General features: G+C 37.2%; 1 protein-coding gene across 3 annotated transcripts in view; it reads left to right on the top strand.

The window, feature by feature from the left end:
* CYTH3 (cytohesin 3) overlaps positions 1-20,097 on the top strand; it is a 48,905-nt gene that overhangs the window by 17,513 nt on the left and 11,295 nt on the right. For 2 of the 3 annotated variants that reach the window (XM_088529426.1, XM_088529427.1), the window contains exons 2-6: positions 11,503-11,585; positions 12,155-12,219; positions 12,637-12,703; positions 16,103-16,221; positions 18,856-18,936. In XM_088529426.1, coding sequence (XP_088385552.1) covers positions 11,503-11,585; positions 12,155-12,219; positions 12,637-12,703; positions 16,103-16,221; positions 18,856-18,936 — 415 coding nt within the window. Of the gene's footprint in view, positions 1-11,468; positions 11,586-12,154; positions 12,220-12,636; positions 12,704-16,102; positions 16,222-18,855; positions 18,937-20,097 lie in introns of those variants that run through there. The other variant, XM_010223222.2, reaches the window with a different exon arrangement.

Here is a 20,097-nt window from a genome sequence, read left to right on the forward strand (position 1 = left end):
AACATCTGTAGCTTCAGTTGGATATGGCATTCAGATGTGGTGAAATTTCAAAAACTTCAAAGTTTAAGGTCCGATGTGTTAGTACGTTGAAGACATGGTAGGACATAACTGATATATTATGTAGAGCTTTTTTTTAATAGACTTTATAGACTTAGATGACTTTCTATCTAGATGTTCACTGTCAGGATTAGATGACCATTAGTGATGAAAGTGTATGCTTTTTGTTGCCACCGTTGTAATTGCCAAGCCGTTTTCTCTTTCTTGAAGTTTGTATAACAAAAGCTCATGCCAGGTACAGCGTTGGCTCCAAAGAGGCAAAGTAGCTCTGTGGAAACTTGCTTAGCAGGGGCTAAATATAACTCCGTTGTCGTGTGCAGCTGGTATCTGCTCTGAAAAAAGCCGTGATTTGCTGTGGGCTTTATTCCTTTAGAGAAAAAGTGGTGTTTTTGTTACCTTTTGTGTGGTGCTGAGGAATAACGGGGCTAAGCATTTGGTCCCATTCAGTTGTTTCCCAATCAAGAAAAATGTTTGCTATTTGAGCAAAGGCTGAAGGAAATAGAAGTCTGAGTAAGGATGTTTATAAATAGGGCCGGCAAGAGCTGGTGGATTTGGAAAGAGTTTGCGGGTGAGGGTTGAATACCAGTTAAGTACGCAGAGATTTGAGATCTTTCTCTCTCCAGTTTCGAGGGAAATGCTGAATTTTGGATGCTGTACCTACAAGGCACTGGGAGTAATACACCTTATATCTTTTCTAAGTAGAAGTTAAAAGAAGACGCAAATTATTTCTTGTTCAGTACTTAATAGAGAAAATGATTAAATTACTTGAAACTAAAAACAAAAAAAGATAGTATCTGCTCATGTTATTTTTTTTTCATGGATCTCTGGGAGGAATGCAGTGATTTTTGCCAGTGACCAGGAAAGGACAAAACAGCTTTCAAAGGGTATTGAAACATTTTAGCAGATCTAACTGGAATTCTTTGGAAAACATTAAGCAGGGAGAATGTAAAAACATTAAGCAGGGAGAATGTATTTATTCAAATCAGATTTTGATGAGAATGCTAGTGAGAGCATTTAAAATATACATTTTTGTTTTCTTCTTGTAATATAGAACTTACTTCCACACTTGAAACAGAGGATCCAGGCATATGTTCTGTCTGTTTTATTTTGAAATTATAGTCAGCGAGGCTGAGTATAAACTATTGGGGCTGGTTGGCCAAGGAAAGAACAGAAGACCAGGGTGTTAATCTTAAAACAAGTGGATCCATCCAGAGAACTTATTGGCAGTGGTGCAAGTAAAAGACTCCATTTTCTCTGCCTTTGAGACCTGTCAAATTAATTGTTTAGTGGTATGATGACAAGCAACATTGCACAATGCTAAAGACGCCCTTTTGTAAGGAATCTAGAAATGCTTTACAGGCTTAAATTAAGCCGTACTATTCCTTCACTAAGAAAACTGTGAATAAGTCTGGATGTGTTGTAGTGTGTTGGGCTGCAGGGTGCTTTGCTCGTTGGGCTGTCAATGCAGTATCAGGAAGCTAGTGCAGCTCAAGTCTAAGCTAACCAGGGCAGCAAAATATTGCATTGCCTGTAATGCATTTCTTTCCCGGTGTTGTTCTCCCCCAATCAAGTTTCCCCGGTAGGTATCGGTGTTATGTTTTTTTTGGTAGGGCTGCAGGAACGGATTTTTGATGGCTTCGGGGCTGTAGGGCTGCTGTGCACCCTGCTGTTTATCTTCCTGAGCTATAACTGCCACGGAGGAAAATAACTGCTGCTCTTGTCAAGGTGGGTGGGTGAGGAGTCCCAGTGCATGTTCTGTAGATGCTGCTTGGATGATGCCTTTCAAAGCAGGCTTTGACTCCACCTCCATTAGCACGTAGCTGATTGTGGAAACTGAATTAGATAAGTGGCTTTTACAATAAATGCTGCTTCTGGAAGAGGAAAGATGAACTTGCCCTTGCATGTTGTGGAAATTGGATTTGAAGCCTTCAGAAAGGGCCAGCAATCACAAGTAACTGACTACTGCTCTCCACTAATGAGCGAAGCACAGAGAGCAGCTCCCTTACTGCCAAGAATAGATGTTGCTGGAAATTTGTGACAAAAAGGCTTGCTGTGCACCAAATGTTTTGCAGGGAACGTGGTGGGGCTGATGAGCTGTGCCTGAATCTAAAGCAGGAGTCAAAGGTATTGCTGGCGAGCGGCCGCGGGCCCGGGCCCCAGCACCCCAGTGCAGCTGCTCGGGGACATTCCTGTCAGTTTTCCATGCTGCTACTGGAAGTGGATCTGACAGGAATGTTTGATACTACACTGGGGTGTTTGCTTTTTAAAGTCCTTTTTCCAGGGTCCATCTCAGGAAAAAAATGTAGGAGTAAGCCAAGCAGCCGTTTTCTTCTCCACAGTAACTGGGGGTGCTGCAGGAAGCACAGCCTGAAGTGCAAAGCTGAAACATATTGCTATAAAATTTTTTTTTTCTTTTTTCCCTTTTTTTTTTTCCCCTCCTTGTAACATCATTTTAAAACGCTGAAGGGATCAGTGTGATCTTGTTTGCTTCTTCCTCTCCCAGGAGTGGTTGGAATAATCTGTGATTTCAGAGGGAGTTGTCCCATCCTTGGTGCAGGAAGCTTGGCTCCTAGAGCTGAAAGTTGTCTGGATTGGAAGCAAGACATTTATGATTAGTCCAGTCGCTCATAGAAATTCCTGGGAGTTATATGCCAGTGGGAGATGGAGTACAGCCAAATTAACTTCTGAAATAGAAGCTTCTGTCTTTGGTGCCTTGAATATCCAAGGCGTTCAGGACTTCTCTCTGCTTTCCTTTTCATGCATGCGTACTCCTTAGCATCTCTGAAGGAGAAAAGGGTCCTGTTCCTGGTGAGAGAAGAAAAAGGAGCAGACAGAGGAGGATATGCTTTAGTCTCAGTAATTTATACTTCTTTGCCTCACTGTCCTCTCTGCAGAGTTGCTGGGAGCCACCCCGTATCCTCTGAGGTGTAAAGACAGCCCAATTCTGGTCAGTGGCAGGAGATGCTCAAGGCATTCAGCTTCCCCTGGGTACTGTCTGCTGTTGGTTTGTCCTGTTTTGCCTGGGTACTGCATGCTGGTCACTGGAGAGCATGTGCTAGGTCACTTCTGCCACTGAGGTGGTCAAGTTGCAAAGCAAAATTTCTCCATTGTGGATAAAATGGCAATTACAGATAGAGATAGGCATAAAAAGTGATTCCTTGCTTTAGCGATAGCAGAGGTTGTAAATGTCTAAATGAATTCTTTGAGTAGAACACCTGCTGTGAGTTTAAATATTAAAGCCTGATATTTTCCTTGTGGACAGGGAAAGGAATTTGTGGACTTTTTTTGAAACAAGTACTAGTGTAAAATAATTTGTTGTGAGGTCACTTTTGTGTCATTGCTTTACTGTTTATTAATTTTACAGTTTCTTTCAGGTAATTGTCACCAGCGGCGGTGTTATCTACATAAAGGCTGTTCAGAGGCCCAAAGATCAGTTAACACACCAGAAATTTAGCCAGTTATCTCACACACTCTGAAGTTATTAACAATTTCCTGTTTAGCATGAAATAGCAATACAGTACATCTCACAAAGCCAGGTATTCTTTGCTAGGTTTCTGATCTAGATTGACCTAAATAATGTTTTCTTATGTAGTGTAATACCTGTCTGCAAAAGACATACTGGAAACTGCTAAGCCTCGCTAACCAGACTTACATTCTTGCAGTCAGTTTTAGCTAAGTTGTTTTCAGTTTTTTGCTTACCATCAGCATTGCCTGCTTACCTCAGCCAGAAGTGGATGGAGTCATCATAGAAATTAGCCATGGGAAGAGGCTCAGTAGATCATCCAGTCCCTACCCCTTCTTTGTAGAATTCTGCATAGTGATGCATGCTGCAATAAAATACACTGATTTATTAGGCAAAAACGCTAAATGCCCCAAGACAAAAGGTACATTGCATTCCTATTTTACAGTTTAAAAGAGCTTACTGTTGGAAAGCCATTCAGTCTATTTTCAGAATTTTCTCTTGCTGTGTTAGCCAAGTTTTTATCCACTGGTCTTTCACTGCCCTTTCCTTGCACTGTAATGAGTGATGTGTTTCAATGAAATATGTGATATCTATCATGTGTCACTTAAGTATGCTGTGCATACTTGGCATGGTGATCTGCTGCTTTCACCCCCTAGATAATGTTGAAGGGGAAGCCTGATCTCCTTCCCAGGACTTCTTTTTAAGTGGCTGTTATTCTGCACTGCAAGTTAATATGTAATTTGCTATCAGCTCTTTTCCATGGCTTCTCCTGGTATTATTACTTCAGCATTCTCTCACTCTAAAGTGCTAAGATATGAGACAAAATGACAGAATTTGTTGTGACCTGAATCTTGCTATGAAAGTCCTCAAAAGAATTTTGGAATTATCTCCATCATTTACTCTACAAAGGCTAGGTTTTGTGCTAATCCATTGTACTGTAATATGCTGAAAACAAAGGCTTTCAAGTGGAAGTGTTAGAGAAAATGTGCTTGATTTCAGCCGTAACATTAACCTAGTTGTTTCCCCTGTCTTGCACATACAAATCTCCCATAGGGAGGAAAATATTACTGAGTTCTCCTTCTAGACTTTTTTTATCTCTGAGCTTCTACCATGAATCATATGTACTGGGGGGAGTGTGTGGAGGGGAGAGAATCATTTAATTCTGTTTGACAGCATTTTGCTGATCCGATGCAGTGTAAAGGAAGTGCTTGAGGCCTCTATTTTTTGGCATGCTGATGTTTGCTGTATTTATACCGGTGATGTTACATCTTCAAGCTGGTTCCGATATTGCTAGTATTTTTTCATTCCTCCCCATTGTTTGTTTTGGGGAAAATGATAATAAAATGTCATTTGGTTTAAAAGCTGAAAGATGAACAAGAAGATTTTAAGATAATATGAATGTATCACTGTGCCTAAAACAGCAAGACAATTTACATTTTTGCTTTTAGGGCATGTTCTTCAAGGGATTACATTTGTCCCACATTACTCTGATATTACTATTTGCTCTTTTAAAAGAGCAATATAGTGTTAAAATGATAGTATAAGTAACAGTACACATCTATCACACTGTAATCAGAATGGTGATTCACAAGATTTCTTAAACTGTAGAATTTGCTAATGGATGCCAATAAAGGTATGTAGTATTTCTTGTATCTGTGCTAATAACTTTACAACTCTTGTGTGAAATGCATAGCTGCTGCATCGTAACCAGCTTCCCCTTTATAGTTTTCACGTTACGTAGTGTAAAATTTTTCTGCTCTTCTTAAAAATTCATGTCCATGCATATTTTAATGCTTTATATTATTAATGCCAGTATTAATTTATTTGGGTAAGAGACTTTGAATGTTGAGATAACTCAGTTTTCTTTTCATATTCAGTAATTTGTATTTGCATATATTAAAAAGGAAAGTTGGCCTAGAAGCATCTTCTGATCTTGAAGCAAGAGTAGAGTGACTTCAAAAGAAAAATGCTCCTAAAAGGAATTCCATGCTTATCTATTTTTAATATCAGGTTGAACTACTTTTAGGATTTAGAGAATATACCCTTCTAGGTCTGAGCTAACGCTGAGCGGGTTCCCGCTGGCCAGGGCTCCCTGCCGTGCCGGGTGCTTTGGCTTGGGCCTTTCTGCTATCCCTCCATGAAACACGTTGGCTGCTAAACTGGCAGGCAACAAACTTGGGGAAGAGGGATCCAGGCGGGATCGCGTGTCCAGGAGCAGCAAGAGCAATGTGATGCAGGGGCATAAAGGGAGCAGGTATGAGCGTGGTTTGCCAGGCACCTTGCTGTCAAAAGGTTGCTCAAAGCTGGTTGCTGTTTTTCTTCTTTCTTCCCAGTGCTCCTTATTCACTTGGAGGTAGTTCTTCTTGCTGTGTTTTTGCAGGGCGCTTGGTTTCCTAATGGAAACCCATCTAAAGAATGAAATAAGATGCATTGTTAAATAGAAGATGCAAAGGAGATAAGGTAATTACTGTCTTTGCTGCTGCCTCTTAATAAAAGTAAGAGAGCGTGGTAAAATGAAATAACAACTTAAACACAACAGTTTTCAAATAGCAGGTAGCTGAGTCAGTGGCATAATTAGGAACTAAAAAGTAAGATACATGTCTCTTAATTGTGTCTAAGAATATATCTATATAGCAAGGTGGAGATCTAATATCTAATCTACAGTTGTGCCTACTTGTGTTTTAGTGCAGTTAAGAAGAGCAGCTAGTAGATAGCAAGGGACAGTAATTCAGGTGCGAGACCTGTGACAAGCCCTCCTGCTCTTCTACTTCCTCACAGCTTTTGCTGTTCATATCATCTACTTACCCAGTTTGTAAAGATGTATAAAGCTAAAGCTGTAGTTTCACTGCAGAGTCCTGTTTCACAAAGGTCAAGGAATGCATTTATTATGGATTATGCTTTATAGCCATAAGCACATTTATGGCTAGCATGCCACATCTGTTAAATGCATGCATTTCATCACAGGGATTGAAAGTTTCATTTCTGGGGCAGGCTCACCTTATGTCTGAAGTCAGTAAATTGTGTTTTAAAAGGCTTTGCTTTTAGATCTTTTTTGTTTTGTTTTATTTTATTTTATTTTATTTTATTTTATTTTATTTTATTTTATTTTATTTTTTTGCTTACTTCCTCTGCTGCATTTGAACAGGCCAAAAAGAAATCCTCTTTATCCAGTTATAAATACTATGCCTTAATCCTAACGCATTATTTAATGGTTTTCACTGTGAGCTTTTTTTTAAGAGGGTCTTAATGAGACCAGGTCTGTAGTACCTCTACTATCCCATTTTAATTTCTGCCTTAAAAAATTCTATTTTTTTCCCCTCAGTCAGAAATAATCATTTACTCTTGCCTCTCTGAACTCATTTTACAAGAAATGATTTTCACATTTGGCAGTACCGTTACCCTTCTGTTTCTTTTGTGGATAAAAAAAATACATTAACTTCTTCCCACTTTTGTTCTTTCAATTAAAATTTGTTGCATGTGAATCACTGGTATAATTAAATATGTCTTTGTTTAGTGGGGGAATTAATATTAACATAGGCTTTTTTTTTTTTTTTTATCTTAAACATTATTGGAAGACCAAAACGACAGGTATTTTTTCCACTCTAGACAAAAAAGAGATTTTACAGTGTATCAACAACATCTGGTAATGGTGAGTTGTTCCATAGTTTAAAAAAAAAAAAGGGGGGGGAGTGGGGGTTCAGTGAGAGTCTGAGGTTCTCCTGTGGGTTTTGCCACTGATGTGCTGCCTGGTCATACAGTATCCCTCATGACTGAAAAGTCTCAAAATAACTTTGTAAGCCATGGACTCAGTCCTAACCTTGTAATTTTGTATTTGAAAGGATATTGTGGATAGAATTATTTAATTGTTTTCTGTCTTAATTGAAATGTGATTGCTGTGGTGCCAGAACATGTTCAGCAGTATCTAAATATCACAGAGTAGGTGGTTAAGAAAGCAACCAAATCTTACTAGTTTTGCAAGATGTATTTTATGCAGATGTATTTTGTTTTCACACAGTGAAATAAATCTACTGAAGTTGTTGTCCTCCTACAAAAACTTCTGTGGAATTTCTAATAGCCACAAGTGGTTACAGCTTTGTTTATATGTCTTGTCTAAGATCTGGAAACTATTCCTATGGTTAAGGTTAAAAAAAGGGAGTGTGTAGGGGGAAAGGAGAAGAGACTGGCCTGAGAATATCCGTTGAGACAAATGTCCTGAGATGATCAGATTAGTTCTCAGAGATGAATGTATATTATTTTTAAAGACTTGAAACATCTGATACATGCCAATGCTGTATGTCGGCAAGAGCAACTTTGTTTTCTTTTAAACTTTGCATTGTGTAAGTATCGTCACACATGTAAGATGTTTCAGTGGCAGCTAAATTAAATTCCATCCTAATCGCCCTTATAATACCAACTCGAGGCTGATATCGCGTAAGGAAAATGTTTATCTTTACATTAGTTGAGTTAATAAGCGTCGTGTTGCTTCATGAATGAGGTTGGTGAATTAATGTTTTATCTGCTGTTAGATATCGTGAGATAGTTTCTGCTCCTTATGAATTGTTTTACTGTCATCTTGAGAGGCTTAACTCTGGGATAGGTTGAAGTGGTGGAGGAAGATTGTGCTAAGTCTGGCCCAGTGAAGGCAAACTGAAAGGCAAATAAGCTGTTTAACGTGATAATGTGAAGGAATTATCAGAAAATGGGAATATAAAGCATTGCATTTTTGCAGTTGAATTTGTTCCCCCATCCTTTTTAATATTTTGATATACCTTAAATGTGAGCACCTAAGAAGCCCATTGATTTCAGTGCTTTTTAGTAGAACTTAGAAAGAGAAATGGGTTCTTGATGTGTGTTCATGAACTTTAAGGGGGTTTGGTTAATGTTCTTGTTTGACTACTGTACTTGTCAGTGGTGGCAAATTTACTTAAGAAAGTGACATTGCAAATGCAGGACAAAATGGTCGTTACTCTGGGAAAGTGCTTTTTTGTTTGTTTTCTATTTTTTGGTAACCCATTTACTGTAAAAAAGCAAAACCAAACAAAACAACAAAAAACCCCAACTATATTAAAGTACATATTCCAGTAAATGGTTGCTTAGAAGAAATGAATTCAAATGTGTTTAGATAACTCACGGTACTTGAAGATAGATAGATTGGGAATGTCCATTCCAATTTCTGTAACTTTGAGCAGTAGATACATTTACGCTGTTGTTCTTTTGTTTTACTGCTTAGGCAAGAATATAATTTGTACTTTCAATAACTTTGTTCCTCTTTTAATAAAAAGATCAGTAACTAAATTGACTTCCTATTTAGTGGTAACTGAAATGGCTTCCCTGTAAGCTAAAAGCTTTGTCGCATGAATGAGTCACGTTAGAAATAAAACATTGTTTTTATTTAAAGACTAGAAGACATTAGGAAAGCCTGGCGCAGCAACAGCTTGTTCACTGTCCCAAAATACTTTTCCATCCAGATGATCTTTGTTCTTTTTTATTATTTAAATGCTCATGCTAACTCCTCCCATCCTGTCTACTTCATTTTGAGAGCTGGTGAACCACAAAAGACTTGGAAGTGACTCAGAGAGGGAAGCTAGAAAACTTGTCTTACGGAACAGTAGTGCAATGTGCCCTCTAGGAGCACTTCGCTATGAAGGGCTGTATGGACGTAAGGTTATAAAAAGCTTAAGTGTTCTAGCTACTGAAGTATCAAACAAGTTGCTCAATCGAAGCAGACTTGTCAGAGTGGATGTCCATGTAGGAAGGTTTTAGTGTGCTGCTGTTATGTTCTTGGTCATATTTGATGCTACATTTGCTTTCAATGGGTATAGGATAAGTCTTCATATCGAATGACTCAGTTCTGTTTTCAGTGGTTTTCAAGTTTTTTTTTGAATAAATCAAATGAATACTTCTAAAACTGGAAATACTGAAGTGTTTATTCTGTTTTTGAGGAATAACTGAGCACTGCAATGCTACCTGTTTCCTTGCCAAAGGAAATGATTTTGGATCTTGCTCTGATACCTGCCCGTCAGGTTGAGGAAGGCACTTCTGAGTGCTGTGACTCTGCAACATGTCTTATGTCACTGAAGCAGCAAAGAAAAAGTAGTAGAAGAAAAAGTAGTACCGATGGTGCCCTTTTTGCACAAGTAATTTTTAAGCTGCAGTTGAGCATCTTCTGCTGCTTCTTTCCTTCCAGGTTAGGTAAGGATAAGTGCTAAAGTTTCAAAATCTCTTGCCAAAATACAGAGAAGCTGCTGCTATGTGAATATTTGGGGAGTTGCAAGGGAGGGCGGCAGCTACAGTGGCTGAGGCGGCCCAGCCTCCCGCAGCCTGCCCGCACCTTCCTGAGGCTGCACGCCCGGAGTTTTGTGGGGTTGAGATCTTGGGGCGTGCGTGTGAGACCAAGCTGTGATGTCTTCTGTAGGCAAATATATGTGTAAGCTTTGCAAAAAGAATTGGTTGGTATTTGCATGAAAGAAATGTTTGGGAATGGGTGGGGTGCTCATGAGATGAAGGAAAAAGCAGGTAAACGTGCTGAAGTCTGGTATTCTTTCAACAAAAGGCTATCATTTCCCAAGCTGAAAGTAATGTAATAATGTTTGTATCTGGAATTGTTAAATTAGATCATTTGCCATCATTACTTTGCGTCTAACAGGCTATGTTGCCATTTGGACTTTATATTATGCTTAGGAAAGGAGATTAATCACTAGATGTCAGAAAGAATCATTGTATTTCATTGTTAAGATTTGAACAGAGGATATGTTTCAAATACATTTTTTAAAAAAAATCCCTTAAGACCTAAATCTTTGCTCCTGATTCAGTTGCTGGAGGCTGCTAAACACGTGTGCATGAGATAAAGAAACAGCTTTGGCCTTTTCAAATGGCTACGGTTGTTGCATGTGTCTGCTGGTGCATAATAGCTTAAATATTTGAATTATTGTGGTTGTTCCATTTATCAGATCATGAAGGAAAAGCTAATCTATGATTATGGGGCAATTTTCAAGAAAAAGGGTAGCATTAAAACTGTTATCCTATAGATTCATTGCAAACAGTTGAATGTTTGTGGCTGATGTGCTGTGCAAGTGAGCAAGTGTTGCCTCTCTCCTAGGAAGCTTCTTGTTAGGGAAAACGTAGCTCCCGAATAAAAGCTGAGGTTTTGTTGGAGCAACTTTTTTTGTCAGATACAGACTTGAAGCAAACAACAGGGTAAGGAGGCTGCTGCTAGTGTGAGTTGCAGCCAGAGCCAGGTACAGAAATACATTTGTGTCTTCAATAGCAAGTATTTTTTTTTTTCAACAGGCCAACATATTTGTTTTAGTATAGCCAAGAAAATAGCTAAAATTGACTTAAATACCTCAGATTTATTATTATACAAAAACATAAGCTTGTGAAGTGCAGTGTTAACTGATTCCAACTGTTTGTTTATTTGTAACTAATAAAGATGTTTGTCCTCCTGATGAACAGTAATTGCTATTAATGATGTTAGTAGTATTGTACTTGAGACATCTGCTGCACAAAGCAATCAAATAAAAGGATACTCCTGAAAATAGGCTGGCATCTGAAATCAGCACCAGGATGCACATATTTGTAATGAGTTTTATGTATCTTGGTTATTTTTCCTGAGAAGATAGCTAAATTTTGAATCATAGTTAATTTACCTGAAGAATTTTGGTCTGTTATTGAAATAACTGGAATGATGTCAGACATGAATTTGGCAGTTTAACTGGAAAGGCAAATCTCATGACCCGTTTTATGACAACAAATTCCCTTATATCATCTGATTTTCTTATGTGTAGCTACCTTACTAAAATTCTACTTTAAAAATTCTAAGTCAGATATTCTGTTTTTTTCTCTTCCTTTTTTTCTCATTTGAAGATAATCTCTGCCACGAAAATACCATGAAGTTTCCTGTAAACTTCCTTTTCTTAATCTGATCTGTTATAAAGTATATTTGCAAATGCTGAAAGGCTATACATTTTGTTATATTTCAGTGCCAGATGACCTCTCCATAGAAGAAAGAGAAGAACTTTTAAACATTCGTCGCAGAAAAAAAGAACTGATTGATGATATTGAGGTAATTGATTTATCTATAAAGATCCTAGGAGCCGAATTCAGTAGATGAAGTTACAGTACATGAAAACATTTCTATCTATCTAGTTATGAACTACAAGTAATGTTTTCTAAGCATCTAAATGGCTTAATCTAAATCTTACTAATTATCACTAGGATATATGTAATACAGCATGTGCGTATGCACACATTCTTCATTTGTGTAATAATTAAGATGTATAGTTAAAAAAAAAATCTTATAATGAAATTCGTGAAGGAATCTGACATTGAAGGCAAGCAATGGAATAATAAAATCTACATTCAGAACAGATCTTTTTTCCCAGAAGTTGATTGTTGGTCTTGATGTTCCAAACTAGGCACACACTGGGAATTAACATGTATTTAACAGTGATTCAGTTGTGGTAAAATCTATAAGCTAAAAGTCTAAGGAAGATATAAGGTTCACTGCTTTTCTTCAGATGACCAATAAATACTTTAAAAGCCCCAAAACTAATTGATCATATGCATATATGGTAGCTGATTTCAAAAGGTGCTTTAGTATCAATTGACTTACTTTACTTCCGTCTTTTGCAGAGATTAAAATTTGAGATTGCTGAGGTTATGACAGAAATTGATAACCTGACTAGCGTAGAAGAAAGGTAAGTAATGCTAACAATATGGATATGCTTCAGTAAGATGTTAAAGCAGGTCTTTCAGGAACACTAAATAAAAATAGCTTTAATAAATTATACAAACATTTGATCACCCTTTTGCAGTCTGTTGTAATGTTTTACCCAATTTAGCTGTGTCTTTCCTTTGATACATTGGAAAATGACATGTTGGATAGAATGTGATAGTTTGTTCTGTTAATAATGATACAGCTGTCTAAAGCTGCAATCGCTTAAAATGATTTACAATTGTGATATTTTTCCCCTTGTAAGAACTAAATGTCTCTGTTTCATAACAGAAATTAAAAAATTAGCCAAAGCACAAATTAAGAGGTTAATCCAAAAATTGTGTTGTATAAGAACAACTGATAATCTTTTTGTTTCTTCCTTCTTTTTCTTCATATGTAGCAAAGCCACACAAAGAAATAAGCAAATAGCTATGGGAAGGAAGAAATTCAACATGGATCCTAAGAAGGTGAAGTATCTTTCATATGTGCTAGGACTCAGGTTCCTGTGACTAATGTTATTTGTGACAAATGCCTCCCGTTTTTCTTAAGAAAACATTTTTGGTAGAATTACATTTGTAGGCCTTGTTGGTCTATCCTTAACACACTAAGAGGCGTTTAAAATAGGTGTAATCATTTAGTTCTTTGTCAGTCATGTATGCTTTTTTCACTCGAGGATTTTGGTAATAGAAGATATATATCGACAATCAAATATGCCAGGTATTGAGCAAGCTTGCAGAAAGATTATTTGCACCTGATAGAGGTGTTCTATGTTGATTAACAAAATATAATTATAAGAATGTTTTGAAGGCCTATGGTTAGGCCATACATATTGTACACCCCCTATTTTTGTTGCTGTCTTCATTAAGACTCCATTTTGAATCTTTAACAAATTTTGAAAGTGTTATTTAAAGTCTTCAGTAAAACTTTATTTTTTGTGTGTTTATTCTTGATGTCTTTTCTTTCCAGTCATATTGAATTCAGTTGTGGTTTGGTGCCGTTTCTATAATGTTCCAAATACAGTAATGTTGACTGTTTTCTTGGGGGTTATTTTCAACTGAGCTTAAACACCTAAGGGTTTTATGATATAGAACTCTTTAAGCCACTGACCATATCTTCCATTTCTCTTCCCTGTTTTGATGACTCTCTGGCTTTGGTTCTGTTGAGAGCAGAATATCTTCAAATAACCTCATACTATGTTATTTCCTTCAGCTTCTTTGCCTTGTAGAAGTTTGTGGTAGAATAGGAGAATAATGTCAAATACTTACATTGCAATGTGAGCTGTTTTTTATTGGTGGGCAAAATTATTTCTATAAATAGGTGCTGTGGCCACATTGCTACTGTAACATAATTTACATGTGGTAAATTGACTTACAGTAGTAATTCCTTAATAATGTCTGGGAAACAGTGGTGGCCTGCAATAGCTGGCTGCTCTAAAGCTGCCTCATCTCTTTGGTAGCAGCTGCTACTTTGCATTACAGGCAGCTAAAATGTGTGTCCTTTTAATATTGTTTAAGACAAGTTACTTGGGGTCATTGTTGAAGGGACATTTTTCATTCCTAAGTGGGGGAGAAGACGTTCTCCATAGTCAGATGTGGGATAACCATACAGGTGTTGAATTCCCCGAATTCTCTCCTTTAAAAGCAAATAATAATAATAAAATCTAACTAGCTGTTATAGGAGAACATGAGCTAACTGAAATAAAATTGATTAGAGCAATTAGAGCAAGACATTTAAATTTTCCAGTGTCTGATATAGAGCAATTATTCTTCTTCTCCCCTAACTAAAACATACAAAAAAAAAAAACCCCGAAAACCCACCACCACCCTTGTTCAAAATACTAGTGTTTAAGTGTTTAATGTAGTTATGTGATGTACTATCGTGTAACTCATTGTGTGTATTTGGATAGCTAGTGTGGAAAAGGCTGTAATGACAAAGTCTGTAAATGCTCCAAGGATCCCTGTGCCGGGAACATGAAGTCGTGGTTGAAATTCACAGCACTGGAAGTCAGTACTGTCTGGAAATGAATCCTGTCTAAAGGCAGGATTTAAGCAGCAGTAGAATTTGTAATTAAGTTACTGTAAAAACTATGAAATTCAAAGCAGATTTCACTGTACTGACTCTCAGAAAATCTATGCAGTATTTTAAATGAATATTAAATATTGCTGTAAGCCTGTATTTTGTGTAGGATGTCAAACTAACACAGAAATCTCCCATCTAATATCAGACTACAGGAAAAAAAGTTACAGGGATTCAGAAGATAGTGTAGGAGTAGAGGGGTTTTGGCTAGCCTATTTTACTGTTTATTCCAGACAGTACAGTTGTGCCAGACAAATTTCCTTTTCCTGTCTATTTGCCTTGTGGTTCCTTAATGCTCCAAGGAGAAGGTTTAAAAAAAAAAAAAAAAAAAGTTGCATGTTAAAATGTCTGCTTCTGTGCAAAGAAATTTGTTTTCCTTGATTCTAGTCATTTTAGTCATTTCCATAATCTTTTTCAGGAACCTGCATGTGTCCTTATAGCTTTTTAACACTTCAAGCCTGGTAACATCACAACTTGTTTTTGTTTCCAAAATAGGTCAGAAAAATTACTCTTTTTTTTTTTTTCTTTTTTTTTTTTTTTTGTCAGACAGGTGGTAATTATAAAAACAAACCAGCATCAATGGCAAAAAAGAATAAACCCATCAGAAGCATAATTGTATTTTTGAGAGTTACTGTGGGACCTCATATTTGCTTTGTCCAAAAATAATGCAAGCTTTCAAAGTTGGAATGAAATGAAAAATAGACATATGTCATTTGCAGAAAGTGAAAGCATTATTATTCTTAAAATTATCAAATGCTCTAATAGGAAAGTTTTAGAATATTTCATTAAGCTTTTCTGTGCATATTCTGAATCTAAGACGTTGAGTTTGCCTCTATCTGCCTTTTCTGCTTTTTTTGCTTAGCATGGGCTGACACTAGTGGAATCAGCAGGAATATTGACATTATTGCTGGGACATGAGGCGGAAGAAAAGACAGACATCTGTTCATGACCTGCCGATGCCATTATGACGTTAGAATACCATCCTTTCCATCCTTTTCAAATCTTAATAAAACTTTTAACCTCCTTCGTTAGTGCACAAATTCTCTGGACATCCCTAGGCAGTGCAAGTTGCAGGGTCAGTAATTCATGGCAGGGCAGGATTGCAGGGTCTCCATGAAGCACCCTCTGCCTTTCCTCCTTGCTTCGGCAGGAGCTCTATGGAAAAAACTCGGCTGGTTTCAGGGAAGAGTCCTTTTTCTTTAACAGCTGAGTTCAAGCACAGCCAGAAATCAGTGGCAATCACAGAGTCAGCAGTTACCATCATCTCTTCAAACTGGTTTCGGTATCTTTAGCCACAACTCCTATGCAAGTAGGGGCTTGATGTATTGGGTTGCTGATTGCTAATTACAACAGATGCTTTATTTTGTGTCATGGAGGTAATGAAGTTATTCCTGTATACCTCTTCATTATGAGATTTTGTAGATTACTGCTCGGCACACATTTGTGCAATTGGGTGAACAGACTAACTTGCAAATTAACTCTAAAGAGTAATGCAAAATCATATTCAATTAAAATAATATTTCTTTTTTCTATAGTTGAGAAATTTTAATTGCAAGGTAGTACATCTAGTCTTAAAAACGCATTCTTTTCTAATCTATAAATTAATAGTGACTGTCGTTTATGTAACTGAAAATTCTTCTGTTTACTACTATAATCTATAGACTAATCTAGTTCACAATATGTGAAATGTATGTCTTTATTATATTTATCCAAATGTCAAAAGCAATATTTACAAAAATGTTTGTGTAAGAAAACATAACATTCCTTTTTCTCTGTAATTGCCCTTCTAGGGAATACAATTTCTGATAGAAAATGACCTCCTGCAAAACACGGCAGAAGACATAGCGCAATTCCTGTATAAAGGAGAAGGATTGAATAAAACGGTAATTGGCGATTATCTCGGTGAAAGGTAAGTAAAAAATATTATTGCTAATAATGAAGGAATAAATATATTAGTTATTGTGCAGGCATTGTAAGCAGGTTGTAGTGCTGACTTCTCCCCTGCACACATGTTTCTTATAACATTCCTGGGCAGTAAACAGGCATCTCACAGGGCAGCAGCACCATAGCTTTAGCAACTGCAGTGCAATAAACATGCAAGTTTGCTTCCATGGAGGTGCTGCTCCAGGAACTGAGCTTGAAAACTGCTGCAGAAAGGGGCAGGAGTAAGCTGGAGTATGTGTGTGTATGTGCTTGCACACACTGAGGTTTGGTTGCCAGTTGTGGAGGTTTAAAAGTTGACTCATTTAAGCATCCACGCCTGTAGTGATATGTTCTCGTAGCTCCCTTTAGAGGCATCCAGAATCTGCGTAGAGTATCAAGGGCTTAACTGGTGCACAGCAATTCCCTCCATAAATTGATAGATTCAGTGAAAGTTTTCACTGTAATAGGTATCTTTTGAAAATATATTTTCCCTGTAAAGTTCCTCTAACCTATATTTGGACATTTGAGCAATTTTTGTAGGAAGCATTATGAAATTTCTCTTCAATGTTTGGCCCAAAGTACTGTACAATTATTGCAGATAGTTTCATAGTTATGCATGTTAATATACAGCTGTAACAGAGCTTTTATGAAGCTATCTCTGCTCATTTTTAAGAGAGTGACATTATATCCGAGCATTGTGTTCTGAAATAATTCCAGTTTTTCTAGCCCTAGCCCTCAAACCCCTTTATTCATGCAGAAAGAGCTCTTATCATACATCCAGTCCCGCTGGAGTTATCATGAATAGTCATGTCACTATTTATAGGTTCACATTTAAAATTCAAAAATTTGTTGCAAGTTTTTCTGCATTCCAAGCTGGACAGCAGCAGTGCTCCTTGTTCATGTTCTGACAGCGAAACTGTTGAGTATCTCCCTTTTATCTGTTCAAAAGTAAGCTGAAAATACAGAGCAACCTTTGGTAGTGTTAATTAGGTAGGCTGATTAAGATGGAATTCAGTGGTGTCTTCCTGTCTTTTTTTTTTTTTTCCCTCAAGATATAGTTATAGGCAAATAAAGAGACTGGCACTGAACAGCAAATTCAATCTGGGAATTTCCTATAAATTTATCAAGTGGGTAATAAAATCTTGAGAAAAGTGAGAAAATGAACATAATTCTACTCTTCTGCCACAGGACAGCATATCCATTTTCAGGAGCACTTCAAGTAAAAGAAAAAAGTAAAGCACTTAAGTAAAGCACTCTTTTTTTTTTTAAAAAAAAAAAAAAGGAATTATTTTTTTTTTAATTAAAAAATTTTGTTTTGCCTTAATATAATCTTATTTTCAATGTATCCAGTCACTTCTTTTTGCTTTTATTCCATTTCTACAAGTGATGCAATATTAAAGCAAATAGTTTGTCTTGCCTACTATAATAGCATGAAATATTAAAGGGGGATGCAGCTGAAACAGTGCAATTTGTTTTTCAGTAATGTGCATGGATATATTTTAAATTCTTAGATTATATTAATATGTAGTATTGCAGCACACTGTAAACTGTAAAAACCGAATAGCAAAATGAAACAAGAGAATACCTAAAAAAGTGCAGTAAATAAAACATGAATTACACCTTTTAAAAGATTAGAGAGTTCTTCAGATGTGGGTAATTCTTCACTTAAAAATAGGTGACTTTCCAGACCTTTTGTGGTATTTGGGCTGCAGTCTTTGGAGCTGTGCCCAGCGTAAGTACCCAAGTACCACTATTAATCCAGTCTGCATAAAAACATTGAATATATGTATATATAAATAAAAGTCTAACATTTGTTCTGAATTACTGCAGTTTTGTGCAAGTGAGCAAGATCAATATTTGGTTTGTAGTAACAAAGTACCCCTATTGGGTACTGTGTTTCGTTATATGGTTACGGTGAGTTATTTCACTGCATTGAAAAATAGTCACAGAACTAAACTGTGCATTACTGAATTCGATGCAAGTTGCTCTTCACTTGTAGCTCATGTAGGTTTTTTTTGTAAACAGCGTGGGGGTCATCCTGATGAATGAATGGTTGGGTTTAAAATATTTACCTGTGGATATTACGGGTTGGCTACAGGCAGTTAGTCAGTAGTGCAGGAGATAATTATGGTGGATGCACAGCTGCCTAGTTCTGGGCGGAGGCTGATAAGCAGCATTCTGTTTTGGTGATGTGTTTAAAGCACACCCTAAGGATTCTAAACCTTTTATGCTTATGGCAGACAAGCTCATTGGTGGTGCAGACTAAATTCTGTCTGCATCCAGATCTCTTTGGGTTCATTAATATTTAAATATTGGTTTTGCATTTAAACACCTTTGTGTCAGACCAAGCATACTTCGACTCATGCTTTATATAGTAATTTAAAAGATGGGTGAGATGAGGTCCCAGGCAAGATGTACTCAGATGTTAGTGAGCTTTCATTGTGGCCATTGCAAAAGTGGGTACAACATTAGCAATGTCTGCACCAAAAAAATAAAAAGCCTCAAATGTATAAAAAATTTCTGATGATTTGATCATTATATTGAGTATTTGTTTGTTCTCAGGGAGAGGGGGAAATGTCGATAACAAACCCATGTCTGTTTGAATTTCTGTCTTTTGTAGAGACGAATTTAATATTAAAGTTCTTCAGGCTTTTGTTGAACTCCATGAGTTCGCTGATCTCAATCTTGTACAAGCTTTAAGGTGGGTAAAGTCTTTCCTTTTTTTGACCTGAGCTGCCCTTATCATATTGCACGTTTATGTGAGTCACTATGCTGACTTACTCATCATAAAGCTGACCTATAGCTCAGCATGGTTATATGCTTTACTGTGCAAGTTATCAGAGAAAACTGTTTAACCTTTTCCAATGTATGCTGCCTTTGATGGTGAAAATCAATTCTTTCAGACAAATACAGATAATTAAAAGTGCCATGGTACTTCAGCGTGCCTGCCAAATATTTGAAGATCTATCTTATAGCTTAAGGTCGAGATAGGTTAAAAACAAACAAAACCCTGAGACAATCAAATGATTTTGTTTGTTGCTCTCTCCTTTCTCCTTTCTTCCCACCTCAACTTGTTCCTTCTGATAGAAAGTCCTCACTGTGGTCAGTGACTATGTTCGGTTGCAAAAAGGTAAATTTTGGAACCAGTAATCTCCTTCTGCTTTCCTCATAATTTCCCTCTTTTCACCCAGGAGGTTTGGTATCTTAGTATACCTCTATTCTAGCTAAGTGAACAGTTTACTTGAACTTTCTGGGTTGGCAGTGTATGGTGACCTTGACTTTTCCTCCTGGTAGAAGAAATCACGACAAATCCTACACATTCAGTAGGATTAGAGACTTCTGCCACTGTCATTGCCACAAGCATCTCTCTCCTGACTTCAGCTATATAAAGTGGTTGTGCGACCTGTGTCTCCAGCATCATGCCTTGAGGCATGGAACCCAGCTGCTTTGCTATGGTGGAGCTACGTGGTGGTGATAATTTGCACTGCCTGAGGCTGGAGCTGGGACAGCCTCTTCCTCTGGTGCCTCAGGCTTGCCTGGGATGCCTCGTCTTCCTACCTCCTTTACCCACTTTAATGTTAGGTTTGACTTTATTCTTCCTTAGCAGCCGCTACTGTTAAATGTTTGTATTTTGGTAGCTTCCCAAATTCCTGTTCTGGATTGGAACCTCACACAAGGCAAGTAAAAGAGACCAAAAAAAAGCCTGTGACAATTTGATAGTCTTCTAAAATGAAAGCTCATGAGGACAGGAATAGATGGTTATTTTATTGGCAGTCTGTCTGCAGGCAAATGGGGATCTTATTTTGCATGGCAGAGCATGTAACATTGCTGTTTTTGGTTCTATTTTAATTTAGATAAATCT

This window comes from Tinamus guttatus, unplaced genomic scaffold (genome assembly GCF_059628265.1).
Source record: "Tinamus guttatus ecotype Peru unplaced genomic scaffold, ASM5962826v1 Tinamus_guttatus_pri_ptg000330l, whole genome shotgun sequence".
Lineage (NCBI taxonomy): Eukaryota > Metazoa > Chordata > Aves > Tinamiformes > Tinamidae > Tinamus > Tinamus guttatus.